The 16,117-nt window shown below is 38.1% G+C and overlaps 1 protein-coding gene across 8 annotated transcripts in view; it reads right to left on the reverse strand.

Moving 5' to 3' along the window:
• Positions 1-16,117, reverse strand: part of PTPRA (protein tyrosine phosphatase receptor type A) — a 192,288-nt gene that overhangs the window by 29,770 nt on the left and 146,401 nt on the right. For 5 of the 8 annotated variants that reach the window (XM_007496946.2, XM_056803579.1, XM_056803580.1 and 2 more), the window contains 3 exons: positions 11,341-11,419; positions 10,680-11,057; positions 1,322-1,345 (listed from right to left, as the gene is read on the reverse strand). In XM_007496946.2, the coding sequence (XP_007497008.1) occupies positions 1,322-1,345; positions 10,680-11,057; positions 11,341-11,419 (481 nt within the window). Of the gene's footprint in view, positions 1-1,321; positions 1,346-10,679; positions 11,058-11,340; positions 11,420-14,347; positions 14,665-16,117 lie in introns of all 8 variants that reach the window. The other 3 variants (XM_007496947.2, XM_056803582.1, XM_056803583.1) reach the window with 2 other exon arrangements.

The raw sequence follows: 16,117 nt of genomic DNA on the forward strand, positions 1-16,117 counted from the left end.
GAAGGTTCATGGAGAAGAGAGGAAAAACAAAATAATATGAGAAAGGCCACTAGCTTTGCTACTTATTTCACAGAAATTCTTTCACAATGTAGAGGCCAAATCTAATTCATTTCCTTTATCAAATTGTTTGAAATGGCAATGATACTCTTTAGTAAAGAACTAAAGTGGAAACAAAGGGGTAGGGGAAAGTTTAAGTCATATGACTTCAATGCTTATAAATTCAACATTTATGGTAAGATTAAAAAAGTCCATCCTAAGCCATCAAGGAATTTGAGAAATTGGGAGTTTATGGATTTGGGTAACCAAAAGACATATCTAAATTAATTGACCACTTGGAGTTCATGAAAACGGGATGTTTCACATAGATGTATCAGAAAAGAGGAGCAAGCCACTGGTGACAATATTAGATGAAGACTTTACTTACACTTATTTGATTTCCTACTCTTATTTGTCTTTCAATATAAAGCTTTCATCTTCACATTGTTGGTCCTATCATATGTCACCTGAAGAAGCTATGGACAAAAAGATTTTCTTTTTGCCTATATGGAGGTTATGACCTCAAATAATGAAATTTGTAACAGAAAACATGAGCCTATAACTTCCTTTCCTTGGATTAGTACTATCTCAGGGCCCTATTTAAATACTATTAAATTTCACGAGCAAAGACCTATGTTTATTTATTATTTTCCTCTAAATAGGTGCAAATTTCTATAGAACTGAAAAATGTAGACAGAAGATTCCATCTACAACCAATACTTAGTTCAATAAAATATGAGAAGACTAATGGTATAAGATAAACTGCCATCACAAATTAAGCACTGTTGTTTCTCTCCTTCCCAAGTAAGATGGAAATTTCTTGGGAAAATTCATTAAGAAAGAAAAAAAGGAGCTTTATCATTCCAAATCATTGAAAAATATATAATCTCTAGGCTAAGTAGCTATAAAAAAGGGTGGTTCTAAGTTTTGGCTTTGTAATTTATTAATTAGGTGATTATAGGCAAGTTGCTTCCTCATTAGGAGTTTCAGTTTTCTCAATTGTAAACAAAATGGGGGTAATCATTATGTTACCTCCCTCATAGGATTTGATAATCTTCAAGGTATGAAAAGCAGTCTTTTGTAATAGTGGATTTTGTTTCTATTCCTATTTCCTGTTAAATCATTATGGAAAATGTAAATCAAAAGTTAAACATTTCACAACCACACATGCATATGACCACCATAGACTGGTAGGGAATGGGAGGAGGAAGTAGGAAAGGAGTCACTACACAATGAACTTTCTTCTTAAATGAAGTGACAATAAACAAGAAGGTGAGTTTCTCACCTCTTCTTTCCGTGTCAGAATTACCTGTATAATAAGTGAAAAATAGAAACATTTATTAAGATGAAAACAAACAATAACTAGCACTTCTATAGTTTCCCTAACAATTTAATACTTGATCCAATGCCTCAATTAGTGAGAAAGAACCAGTCACAGGAAAACCTGTGCTGCTGAAGAAATCAGCCCTTGTTTTTCCCTTATCCTCTTCTCCACCCCCTTTTCTCATTAACAGTAATTCCTTACATGTAAGATGAGGCTTTTCATGTTTACAAAGTTTTTTCACATGTATTATCTCAGTTGATCCATATACTGGTCCTGGGAGATAGGGAAAGAGGAAAATATGGCTCTCCTCTAACAAGAATACTGTTCCTGTTCATTATTGGCATTTTCTTGGTCTTCAAATTTTTAATGATGTCTACCTTGTGGCATAATACTCAAGGTGCTGGTCCTTGATAATACTTATGACACTTCTAATGAGTTCTCATCAGATCATCTGCTTTCTTTCCTATTTGTTAGAAGGTGTTTATAATAGTGTAGCAATTTCCACTAGCATGGGATAGTATTGACCTCATTCGAAAGCTGAAGAGGTTAAGAGTTAGAAGGGAAGAGTGACTTTTCTTAGGTCACAAGAAACAAGCAGCAAGGCTGGGCCTTGGCTTTATGATGCTAAATCTACTTTCTACTCTTTCCTCTAGACTAGGCTTCTCATTCTGAACTGAGGAGAAATAGAGGTTAGTGTAATATCATCCTCTGAATAATCTTTGGGATCTTTGAATCATTTCATGGATCATCTCCTCTGAGCTCCTTAAATCTTTTCCCTTTCTTCTACAAAACAATCCCAGAAGAGTCTTACTAGGGCTACGCATAAGGAGAAAATAAACTTCTAGATATTTCCTAGCAGCTTCCTTGGCTTTCCTCTACAATATAGCAAGTATGAAAACATTCTCAGTTACAATTGTCCTTAGCCAGTCTTCCAACAGTGGTTATGAATAGAAGAGCTTTCCTCTTTGTGAGCTTCTTGAAGACAATCACTGTTTTTGCTTTTTTTCCTTTTTATTATCCCCAGCATTTAGCACAGTCCCTGACAGATAGTAGGTGTGCAATAAATGCTTACTGACTAGACAGCATTGAAAAACCAGCCAAGACCTGATTTTATATACTAGACTGCCTCTAATTCATGGGATACTGTCCAGTTCTTTAAATGGTCTCAAAATAAAATTCATTTAAAAACAAATGTGTACTAGAGAGTATTTTTTAGAAATAGGTTATAGGTAAAGTCTAATAATATGGCTACCAATGTATAATAATTTGGGAATCAATTACTTGATTACTGGAACAGATATTTTTGAAAGTGAGGGAGGACAAAGGTAAAACAGAGTAGAAGGATAAGGGAGGATAATGGAAAGTTTTAGTATTAGCCATGGATTTCCATTACTGAATAAAATAAAGGTTCAGGGAGGATATGACAGCTCTCTCTCTCCAAAGTATCTAAAGGGCTTTCATTTGGAAGAGGAATTAAATTTGTTCTGTTTGATTCTAGAGGGAAGGACTAGGAATAATTTGCAAAGAGGCAGATTCAGGCTTGAAAAAAGGAAAAAAATTTTCAACAATTATAAATTGTCTCAAAGTAGAATGGACTGCCTTGAGACGTAATGGTTTTCCCTTTTGAGGGAGGTCTTTAAGCAGAGTCTGGACGTTCATTTCTTAATTATAACAGTGAGGATTCCTTTTGGGCCTGAGCTGTAATAGATGACTATTGAGGTTCCTTCCAACTCTTAAAATCTAATTCAGTGGTGTGTCAGGGTTAATCAAAATGAATATCCTCTGATTGTAGTTGAAATTTTTCAGGAAAAGACACTCATTGAGGACTTTGTGGGATGGGGCAAATGATACACTTTAAAAATATGATACACTGGAAGTGTCTATCAAAAGGAATAGCACAGATTATGGGGATGGTGTATTAGCACTGTATAATAAGAAGATAAACTCATGAGGAAATCTAAAAACCAGAGAAGGGGAAGCTTGGAGAACATTCAGGTCAAGATCAATGGAAGCAGAAACAGAAAGTAAAACTAATTAGAAAATACTATAGACCATCTGGAATAGAATGAAGAAATAGATGAAGAATTCAGAAGAGATCACAAGCTTCTCATAAAGGCTATAGGACTGGTAAATGAATGAACAAAAAAAAATTTATCATATACTTAATATATACAGAGAACTGTGCACACAAATAGAGAAGCAAAACAGTCCTTGCTCTCAAAAAACCCATGTTTTAATAGGGGGAGACAACACATATTGGAAGTTTCAGCTGCAAGTCAGATAGAAAGGCTTGAAGGCCTTTAGGGAGCAAAGGATATAGTCAATCATCTTCTTTAATGCTATTTCCAATGATAAGATCATAGGCATTATTGAAACAGAATAATTTGAAAGTGACAAGGGCTTTGGTGGCAAGAACTTTGTTTGTCAGATATCCTGTAGCTGTGGCTGCTGAGGAGGCAGAGATTGTTACAACATCTATAAAAGTAATGGTGGAGGGGAAGATGGAGAACCCAATGGCAGAGTATAGGCAGCAAGTCAGCTGAGCTTTCCCAACATTTCCCTCCAAACAACTTTAAAATAAATTCTTCAAATCAAATTTTGGAGCATTAGAGCCAACAAAAGGTCAAGGTGAAACCTCTCGAGCTAAAAACAACTTTGGGAGCTGACAGGAGAGGACCATAACATCAGGGTAGGAGCTGGTCCAGAATGTAACAACAGCATTAGAGGTAGGTCTTTGGAGGTGGCTACAACAGTGGCAGCTTTGAGATCTATGGGTTGGATAAATGATCAAAAAGAAATTGCAGGGGACCCTTTACTGGCACTGGGTGTAGCTAGGGCTGACTGGCAACCTTATTGTCCATAAATAGTTCCGGGTTGCAGTTCCTATACCAAGAAGAGCACTTGTAGTTGGTCAAAAAGGAGCAGGGGTCTTGGTCACCATTTCAATGTAGAGAGGAGCACTAGCACTTGTGGCTACAAAAGAGAAAGGATACTTCTTGGGTAAAGACCAGACCTTGGGGAAATCATGATCACACTTCTTGAATCAAAGTATCTTAGAGGCACCAAAAACTTGTAGACTCCTAGAATTAGCTCTGAAAGCAACAGCATGGAAAAGCCTGAAACATGGGACAATGCCTCTCCACCCCTAAGTAAGCAGAGTCCAACTTTAAGATAAAATTCAAAGTCAAGAACTAGACTGGGAAAATGGACAAATATCAAAAAAAGAACCATAAAAAATACTAGAGTGGCAGGGAAGACCAAGATATAAACTCAGAAGTCAACAATGGGAAAACAGTTACATGCAAAGCCTCAAACAAAAAAGCCTTAACCCCCCCCCCCAAAAAAAAATTCAACAAGAATTCCTGGAAGGTTACAAAAGTGATGAGTAGAAAAAAAATTGGGGAAAGAAATGAGAGGGATAGAAAAAATTACAAAAAGAGGCACAAAAAATAATGAAGAAAATTATATCTGAAAAAAATCAGAATTGGCCTAATCATGAAAAAGGTACACATTCATTGAAAAGAACTCCTTAAAAAAAAAACAGAATAGGCCAAATAGAAAAGGAGATACAAGAACTCACCAAAGAAAATAATTCCTTCAAAATTAGAAATGGGACTCCAAAGAATATCAAGAAACAATAAAAACAAAGCCAAAATATGGAGGGGGAAAATCTCATTGTAAAAATAACTCACCTGAAAAATAGATCAAAGAGAGATAATTTGAGAATTACTAGGCTGAAAACGATGATTAAAAAAATAGCCTAGACATCACATTTCAAGAAATTATCATGGGAAAATACCCTAATATCTTATCCAGAGAGTAAAATAGAAATTGAAAGAATCCACTGATCATCATCTGAAATAGATCTCAAAATGCATTGTCAGAAGGGGGAAGAAAGATAGAATGGGGAAATTTTTCTCACATAAAAGATGGACTCAATAAAGAGCTTTTATATTAGAAGGGGAAATGGGAAGGTAGTGGGCAATGCTTGAACTTCACTGCAATCAGAACTGATTCAAAGAGGGAAGAATATATATACACACACTCAGTTAGATATACAAATCTATTTTACCTAACGGGAAAATAGGAGGTGAGGGGGATAAGACAAGTGGTGGAAAGAAGTGATAAAAGGGAGGGTGGATTAAGTAAGCAGTGGTTAGAAGCTAAACAGATTTTTGAGGAAGGATTGGATAAGAGAGAGGAGGAAACAGAAGCAAATGGGATGAAGGATAATAAACAGTCATTATAACTGTGAATGTGAATGGAATGAGCTCACCCATAAAATGGCAGCAAAAAGGAGAATGGATTCAAAATCAGAGTCCAAAATAAATACAGAAAGACACATACAAAGTTAAAATAAAAGGGCTAGATAAAAAACCTATTATGCTTTAGCTGAAGAAAAATGGCAGAAGTAGCAATCATGATCTCAAAACAAAAGCAAAAATGTTTAAGACATAAAGAAACTACTTTTTGTAAAAGGTACCTTAGACAAAGAAGTAATAACAAAAAAGTTTTGAGGGCAAGTTTCTCTGATAAAAAGTCTCATTCCTTAAATATATATTGTATATAGAACTAAGTCAAATGGATAAAAATAAGCCATTTCCTTGTAGAGATATATGCTCAAAGGATCTGGATAGGTAGTTTTCAAAAGAAGAAATCAAAGCTATTTATTGCTATATTTGAAAAAATGCTCTAAATCACTACTGCGTAGAGAACTCGAATTTAGACAACTTTGAGGTACCATCTCATACTTATCAGAAATGACAAATGATGGAGGGGATGAGAGAAATAGGGACACTAATGAATTACTAACGGAGTGGTAAATTAGTCCAACCATTCTAAAGAACATGCTCAACTAAAGAACATGGAACTATGCTCAAAGGGCTGTAAAACTGTGCATACTCTTTGACCTAACATTATCACCACTAGATCTGTATCCCAAAGAAATCAAAGGAAAAGGACCTATATGTACAAAAGTATTTATAGCAGCAATTTATGTGGTGGTAAAGAATTATTAGAAATTGAGGGGATTCTCATCAAATGAGGAATGGCTGAACAAGTTGTGGCACAGAATTGTGATGGAGTACTATTATATCTTGGGAAATAATGAGGGAGGAGGTTTCATAAAAACATTGCAAAAGCTATGTGAACTGAAAGTGAAATGGGAAGAACTAAGAAGTCTTTATACAGTGATGGCAATGTTGTAATGATGCTTTAACTGTGAAAGATTTGGCTACTCTGATCAGGAATCCAAGACTTATAAAAGACTCAGGATGAAAAACTGATATCCACCTCCAGGTAGAGAGAACTAATAAATTCTGAGTACAAATTTAAGTATAACATTCTCATTTTATTTTATTTTAGCCAATTTTTTATTTATCTACTTAGATTAATATGGCTAATGTGGAAATGTTTTGCATGATTGAACATGTATAACTGAAATCATATTGCTTGCCTTCTCAGAGAATGGAGGAGGGATAGAAGGTAGAGAATTTGAAGACCAAAGTTTAAAAAGAAAAGAATGCTAAAAATAAATTTTATACACACACAAATATAAAATCCTTACTTTCTGTCTTAGTAACAATTTCATGACAGAAGGGCAAGGGCTAAGGCAAATAGGATTAAGAGACTTGGTCAGGGTTACACAGCTAGGAAATGTTTTAATCCAGATTTGAACCCAGGTCCTCCTGACTACAGTTAGACACTCTCTAGCTGTATGACCCTGTCAAACAGTCACTTAACCCCCATTGCCTAGCCCATACCACTCCTGTGCCTTAGAACCAATACATAGTATTACTTCTTTTTCTCCTGACTACAGACCTGCTTCTCTAACCACTGTGTACCTAATTGCTATAATAATAAAATTTTTTAAAAGCTTAAAAAAATATAGTAGTGGCCAGGTCATATCTCCACAAGGGTTCATAACTTGGATGATGAGTAAACTTCAATTATCTGGACACTGACTGGAATTCTCCCTTTGCCAAAATCAGAGTAGCTGATTTCTTGACTTCCTTTAATTATAATCATATCTTAAAAAACAAACAACCTTACCTTCCATCTTAGAAATAATACTACATGGGGGCAGCTGGGTGGCTCGTGGATTGAGAGTAAGTCTAGAGATGGGAGATCCTAGGTTCAAATATGGCTTCAGATATTTCCTAGCTCTGTGATTCTGGGCAAGTCACTTGACCCCATTGCCTAACCCTTTCCCCTCTTCTGCCTTGGAACCAATATACAGTATTGATTCCAAGATGGAAGGTAAGGGGAAGGCAGGAAGGCAGGAAGGCAGGAAGGAAGGCAGGAAGGAAGGAAGAAAGGAAGGAGGAAAGGAAGGAAGGAAGGAAGGAAGGAAGGAAGGAAGGAAGGAAGGAAGGAAGGAAGGAAGGAAGGAAGGAAGGAAGGAAGGAAGGAAGGAAGGAAGGAAGGAAGGAAGGAAGGAAGGAAGGAAGGGAAGGAAGGAAGGAAGAGAAGTAGTACTATCTATTGGTTCTAAGGCACAAGAGTGGTAAGGGCTAGGCAATGGGGGTTAAGTGACTGTTTGACAGGGTCATACAGCTAGAGTGTCTAACTGAGAACAGCTGCTGAATTTTCTGCTTGACCAGAGACTTGCCTAGTGTGTGATGATTGTGAATTGAATTATATAAGTAACACTCTGTTAGTTAAATCCAGTCTCCCTCCTAGGAGACAAAGAGAGAGATCAGGGAACTTTTCTCACAAGCCATTTCTGAAAAGACAAACGAGCTTTTGTACCTTTTATATAAGACAAAGATGAAACACTTCAAAACCAGAGTATGTGCTAACTTTCTACCAGGGATCCCTCAAATATCCCCTCACTTATTTTAGGAGTAGCAAGGGACTAATTCTAGCAGGCAGCTCTTTCCCACTGCATTCTATAAATATATACTAAGCACCTACTGTGTGATCAGCACTGAGAATGCAAAAACAGGCATAATACAGACCCTGCTCTTTAGCAATATGTAACTTAATTTCAGGGTAGGGAAGACAGGGGCACAAATAACTTTGCTCTGTCTTCCAACCTTATACTTAACTGAAATTGCTCTCTACAACATCCCTAGTGATCTCTTAATTATTAATTTTAATGGTACTTTCTCAGTTTTTATTCTTCTCATCCTCTCTGCAGTATATGACATTGCTGCCTACCCTCTCCTTTCAGATACTCGCTCCCCTATGGGACAGCACACCACTACTTTCTCATGTTTTCTTCCTATTTTTTTGACAGCTTCTTTATCTCCTTTGCTAGATCACCATAGCTATTATGATCCTTAACAGTGGGTGTCCCCTAAGTCTCTGTCTTGACTTTCTTCTATTCTCTCACTTGGTGACTTCACCAGCTCCCTATGCAGATGATTTTGAAATCTAGAAATCTAGCCCTAGACTCTCTCCTGAGATCCTGTTGCACACACCCAGCTGCCTATTGGATATTTTAAATTTGATGTCTGGTAGACATTTCAAATTCAACATGCCCAAAACAGAAGCCATGATTTTTCTTCCCCTAACCCCCATCCCAAACTCATTCCTTTTCCAACCTTCCTTATTCCTATCAAGAGTACTGCTATTCTTCTAGTCACTCAGGTAAGCACCCTTTAGTATTATACTTGACTTACATTCACCTTCACTTTACATATTAAACCATTTGCCAAATCTTGCCATTTCTACCTCTGCAATATCTTTCACATATGTTCCCTTCCTTCAACCCACATAACTATTATTCTAATTCAGGACCTCATGCAATAGCCTGTAAATTAGTTTCCTTACCTGAAATATCTCCCCCTCTTCAACTTATATGTACATACACATCACTTCTAATAAAAATGATTTTTGTAAAGCATAAGTGAGACTATGTGATTTCCCTCCTCAATAAACTGCAATGGCTTTCTGCTATCTTCAGGATTAAATAATTTCACATTTGGCTTTTAAAGCCCTTTACAAGCTGGCCTCACTCTACTTTTTCTACCTTATCATTCACAGTTCCATTCTTCTACTCTCCTGTCCAGCCAGTCTGACCTTATTGCTCCTTGGACACCCTATTTCTGGTCTCTGTGTCTGAATGACTATGAGCCAGGAGTGAGAGAAGAAATTAGGAAGTTAGTATTTGATAGCAAAAAGGATCAGGAAAAGATGGTACAGTTGGATGGCATGGAGTTGAATGGAAGAAAGATTGCTGAATGATGGTGATGGAACAAAAACCAGATGTGGCAGTGGGAAGCAATGATATACACTAATCAAACACCGAGAAACAGCTTGAGGAACAGAAATAGCTCAATTAGCTAGCACCTTATCCTGGAGAAGAAAAAGGAATAAGCACCTCTTTGGTCTAGGCACTGTGCTAAACTTTTTATAAATATGATCTCATCTGATCATCCATGGAAGATAGGTACTATTATTATTTCCATTTTATAGATGAGGAAACTGAGGTACACAAAGCTTAAGCAACTTGACTAGGATCACATAGCCAATAAGTGTCTAAGGGAGGATTTGAACTCAGGTCTGTCCAGACTCCAGGCTCAGCACTCTAAAACTGAGACTATTTTTAATGAACCAACATCTAGCAGAAGAAATGAAGATTTCTCATGATGGCAGTGCTCTATGGTATCAGGAATAGGAAATGAGAGTCTTTGTGCAGCTATTGGTCTAGGAACATAAAAAAAAATTCCTAAGAACCACTGAGCGTATCCTTACTGGATTGAAAATCCAAACTTGAGGTATTTAGAGCATTGGGAAGGCCATTTACACAGTGAGAAATGTGAAGCATTATGCAGAACAAGTGAGAAACATAATTGTGAAATCACCATCTCTGGGAATCTTTCTTAAAAAGAGTGAAAATTCTCATTGCCTGAGGCTGACTAAAGTGAGGTCCTGCCCAAACTTCTTTGAAAGATGAATGAGATAACCTTTAGGAACCTCTTCTTCACTCTTCCCCATAGATATTCTGAGTATTTCCTAAACTGGCCTTCATTAAATGGTCTTACGTAGTTTGATTTTAATGTCAGAATCTTTATGGTGACAAAATATGAGTTAGAGATTTACTGGAAGAGTGAACACAGTATAGCTGGGTAGCTCAGTGCATTGAGAGCCCGGCCTAGAGATGGGAGGTCCTGGGTTCAAATGTGGCCTCAGATACTTCCTATCTGTGTGACCCTGGGCAAGTCACTTAATCCCCACTGCCTAACCCTTACCACTCTTCTGCCTTGGAACTGATAACTAGTATCAATTTTAAGACAAAAGGGAAAGGTTTTTTTAAAAAGTGTGAACATATCTCCAAACATGAAAGAGAAAGAACAAAAACTTTTTCCAGTACCTGAAGGGGTGAAGGCTTCTGGTGTTGTTACTGAAGTGCTAAAATTCTGCTCCCAAGGCTCCGTCTTGGCATCTGTAAGCCCAGGATCAAGAAACCAAGTTCCATTTGGAGAAAGTGAAGTCATATTAGGCTCTGCAACCCCTGTCCTTGCAGTCACATTGACAATAGATTCGGTTGAGTTGACTGTGGTTACATTAGTAGGTTCCAGAATTACAGGTGGGCTGAATGTTGGTGTTGTAGGAAAAGAAGTCAATGAAGAGTTTGGACTGAAAACCTTGGAGCTCATGGTCTCCCCTTTATCAGGCTCTGTGGTTGTTGCTTTAATTGATCTTATAGATGTGGATGAGGTAACTCCTGTCGAAGGTGACACTGCAAACACTAAAACACAAGGAAATATCACATCAAGGTCATGATACAGCCCTCAAAAATAAGGCAAATGGCATGGATTGTAAAGTGTTGTATCCCTGAGCAGGGATCAGCTACACAATTTATTCTTTAACTGAGGTGATCAATGGATCATTAGCTGAGGAAAGTGGGAAATATCCTTTTCATTTAGGCCCTAAAATGACTATTTTTTAGAATAGGGATCTTAACTACTCCTTTACTTTAGAGATGAAAGCAAAAGTACTCAAGATTTGCTCAGAGATAAGTGAAGTTTTACCTGTTGTAGCATTGCTGGCACTGAGGCAAGTCAGGCCACTGCTGAGCAAAATAAGAAAGAACCAGGAATCCATGTTGATCTGAAAACAAACAAATAAGCCACCTTAGAATATGTCTTGAATTAAAATCTCTGCATTCAAATTAACTATCCACAAAGATGAACCTGAAGTTTATGAACTGGAAGCTACAAATTCTCAAGTAAATAGATGCTTCAGAACCTTAGAGGGAAGGTCAAACTATGGTGGCCACACTGAAACTGAGCCAATAAGATAACCATGGAATGGGAAAAACTGTTGCAGAAGTTGCTATTCCAAGGAATTGAGTGTGGGTTCCTAATGAGACCATGGCACCTTCCCAAATCTCAGTCAGGGGCTAAAATGTAAGTAATGTGGGACAATCTATGACCTAATTAGCTGCAAGGTGTTTTAAATAATGCTATTATAGGGAAAAAAAGAGAAATCTGCATTGATACTAGGAAAGAAGCAAAAGGCAAGATTATAAATGTTTATCTAGTATTGAATACAGTTGCTAGAGTAGTACAAACTGGATTCCAGGAAGACCTGGGTTTGAATCCTATCTCAGAGACTGACTAGCTGTATGATTCTAACCACTTCACTTCAGTTCAATTCAGTGATTCTCAAATCTACTTATCCAGTCCTAATCTTTCTACTGCCCATCAGTTATCACCTTTACTTTCGTTTTCACACACACACACACACACACACACACACACACACACACACACACACGCGCGCTGCTAAATGAAGGTAGAAAAAAATCATGCAACCTTTCTGATTAGGTCACAAAAATTTATGTCTAATAGCCTCAACTGAACTGCACCTAGGCAAATCTACTATACCTCCCATATTAACTCCCTATCCCATTCTTCACAGCAGCTCTTCTGAACCTTTTCATCTCTCCTCAAACTTCCCATGGTTCCCCCTCACACTACTCTCAGCTGAGAACTTCATCTTAAGGCTGTACACTCTCTCTTCTCTCCTCATCCTCATCTCCTGTTACTTAGGTGCCTTCTACCACTTTCCTTCCTTCATCCATGTCTCACATGATTAAGTGGCCTTAACCCAGGGGACCCCAAACTTTTTACACAGGGGGCTAGTTCATTGTCCCTCAGACTGTTGGAGGGCCAGACTATTAAAAAAACTATGAACAAATCTGTATCCCGCTGTCTAGGATAGTGGAGGTTGCAGTGCTGGCTGTGATGGGCCTGTCACACCTTGCACAGGCCCATCACTGCCACCACTATACCAGGCAGTAGTATACACAGTGAGGAATCCCCTCCCCCAGATCGCCACTCACCATGCTGAAGTCTTCCATTGTGCAGCCACATAATCCTTTGCAGGGCACCTTGTTCTCAGTTACTCTTAGAATAAGGCACCATGCAAAGGATTATTTCGCCAAAAGTAGTACTGTATGTGAGTGATGCCGTGCTTTGCGGCGCCGCCACATACAGTGCTTCTCTCATTGACCACCAAAGAAAGAGGTGCCCCTTTTGGAAGTGCGGTAGGGGCCGGATAAATGGCCTCAGAGGGCCGCATGTGGCCTGTGGGCTGTAGTTTGGGGACCCCTGCTTTATACTTTACCAAGGATAATCCCTCTACTTGTTCAAGTGATCTCATTCCATCCTATCTCCTCCATCAGATTGTTCCCCCCCACTCTCACCCCTTGCCATTCCTATTCTATCACTTTATTTTCATCCGTCCCTCTCTACTGGCCCATTTCCTACTGCTTTCAAATATACCCATGTCTACTCTATCCTGAAAAAAATCTTCACTTGATTCTTCTAACTATTGTCTTATCTCTTCTGTACTTTGTAGCTAAACTCTTTGAAAAGGTTGTCTACAAGTAGTGCCTCCACTTTCTCTTCTCACAACTTTCTTTTCAACCCCTTACAATTTGGTTTCTGATTTTATCATTTCACCAAAACTTCTCTTTCCAAAGGTACTACTGATTTCCTTCCTTCCTTCCTTCCTTCCTTCCTTCCTTCCTTCCTTCCTTCCTTCCTTCCTTCCTTCCTTTCAACCCTTAGCCTTCCATCTTAGAATCAATTCTGTGTATTGGTTCTAAGACAGAAGAGAAGTAAGGGCTAGGCAATGGGGGTCAATTAAGTTGCCCAGGGTCACACAGCTAGGAAATATCTGAGGCCTGATTTGAACCCAGGACCTTCTGTCTCTAAGCCTGGCTCTCAATCCACTGAGCTACCCAGCTGCCCCCACTACTTATTTCTTGATAACATAGTGAAAGAGGAATCTACAGTTTTACTTTGGTAATTTTTCATGACATCAAGCTAAATTTGTTACACCTTCCATTTATTGTTTCAGGATCTGCCCTCTAGGACCAAACAGAACAAATCTAATGCCTTCACATGTCAATCTTTTAAAAACTTGAAGAAAAGAAGCACTACCCCACTGTCTCTAAGATAAACATCCCTCCATTATAAGATATGAAATCAAGGCCCTTACTATTTTGGTTGATCCCCAGCTTTTCAATGTCCTTTTAAACTATGGTCCCCAGAACTGAACATGATACTCAAAATGAAGTCTGATGGAGTAGAATTCAATGTGACTCTCACCTCCCTATTTCTAGAAGCTATCCCTGTTTTAATGTGGTTCAAGATCACATTAGTGTTTTGGTTGTCACACAACATTGCTTACTCAGTTTGAGTTTACAGCCTTCTAAAGTCCTCATATCTTTTCCATAACAAGCAATGTCTAACTATGCTTCCCTATCTTATATTTGTGAAGTGCATTTTTTGTACCCGAGTGTAAATTTTTACATTTGTCTCTATTGAATTCCATATTAGTAGATTTAGCCCAATACTCTAGTCCAGTGATGTTAAACTGAAATAGAAATGGGGCCTCTAGACAATACATAAGGAATGGGATATATGGAGTATTCAGGGAAGACTGGTGCCTTTGATGTGAGGGCTTGCTGGACCTTTTTTAGGGCTGCTTTCCTCCTTTGGTGTCTACCTGCCACCCAGCTCTCACCTGTGGCTCAAAGAAGCTACAGCATGTGCAGCAACCACATCCTGGTAAACCATCCAACAGGCAGGCTACACCAGGTTAAGGGTAACCAACAGGCCTCAAACCCATTGTTGAGGTGGGGGTGTGTCTATCCCAGGCACACAAAGACTTCTCCTGGGTGGATGAGAACAATTTGTTCCAATGGCCATGAAGGCAGTAGAAGCAGTCTCCGTGGAGTGCTTAAAGCTTGGTTAGACGCTGAAGAAGCCAAGGTCATCCTCTGCGTCTTGAGCCATTGCCAGCTGTCTTGACTTTTGTCCTGTCTCTGGACTATGATGACTCTGGAAAAGAAAGTGAGGCCAAAGATTTTGTGCAACTCTGCCTCACATAAGTCCAATTTATGCTCAAGTTAAAAGTAACTTTGGTCCTCTTCTAATAAGGACAACAATCACTAATTCCATAAAGGATAGAAATGGGTTGCATTTGACTTAGAAAACTACATAGTAATGTCATTTATATTCTATTATGTTTTTATTTTGTTAAATATTTCTCAATTATATTTTAATCTAATTTGGTTCACAGTGGGGGAGAGTCTGAAGTCTCTGCTTTAGCCTATCAAGGTCTTTTAGAACCTTAACTTTATTTAATGGGCTAATAATTCCCTCCCCAGATTTTTATCATTTGCAAATTTGATTAGCAGCTCTTGCTAAATTGATATTGAACAACGTTCACTAATCTGTGAGTATGGTCAATTCAGAGTCAATCTAAACCATCTTTTTCCATCTTTTACACAATAGTGTGAGATACTTTAGCAAAAACTTTGGTAAAATCTAGGTAAACTATATCAATTCTCCTCATTTATAGTTTAGTAATCCTGTCCCCAAAAAAGGAAATGAGGTTAGTAGGTCTTGACCTATTCTTGAAGTTTGCTTGGTTATCCCTTCATAGACTTTCATCCAAAAATCTCTTTAATAATCTTTTTAAGAGAACTTAAAGGGATAAAAGGGTAGCTGGTGGTACAGTGGATTGAGTGCCAGGCCTGAAGTCAGGAAGACTCATTTTTATGATTTCAAATTTAGTGTCAGACACTTACTAGCTATGTGACTGTGGGGAAATAGTTTAATCCTGTTTGCCTCAGATTCCTCAATTACAAAGTGACCTGGAGAAGGAAATGGCAAACCATTCCAGTATCTCTGCCAAGAAAACCCCAAATGAGGTCACAAAAAATTAGACACAACTGAAAGTGACTGAACTACAACAAAGTGATAAGATCTATAATTTCACTGGTATAGAGAATCTTTGGGAAAGGTAACTTCCTCTGTTAATGCAGTTTGATACTTTTTCTGTAATTCATAGTGTTAGGGAGTATCTTGAAGCCCCAAGAAGTTAAATAATCTATACAGCCTATATAAATTAGACAAGTCTATCTGGCTTCAAGGCCAGCTCACTAGTCGGTATGCTAATACTATAGTCCAAGAGAAAGGGTTTCCTTATTGACAGTATTCTAGTCTATTTGGTAAGTACTGACATAGTGGGAAGAGCTTCTGAGTTGGAGTGAGAAGGATTGTGCCCAAATGCTGGTAAAAGGGGGCAAGTCCCCTGGTATTTTTGAGCTTCAGTATCTTCATCTGTAATGCGTGGATCAGAAAACTGGTGCTATTACTACCTCAAAGGGTTGTTGAGAGGATCAAATTAATAATGCGTGAAAAATACTTTCTAAGCCATTAAGTTCTACAGATAAGTTTCTCTATTGGAATGAAAAGTTCTTCATCCTTTCTTCTGGGGAGTAAGACT

The sequence above is a fragment of the Monodelphis domestica genome, chromosome 6, assembly GCF_027887165.1.
Source record: "Monodelphis domestica isolate mMonDom1 chromosome 6, mMonDom1.pri, whole genome shotgun sequence".
In the NCBI taxonomy this organism is placed as follows: Eukaryota; Metazoa; Chordata; class Mammalia; order Didelphimorphia; family Didelphidae; genus Monodelphis; species Monodelphis domestica.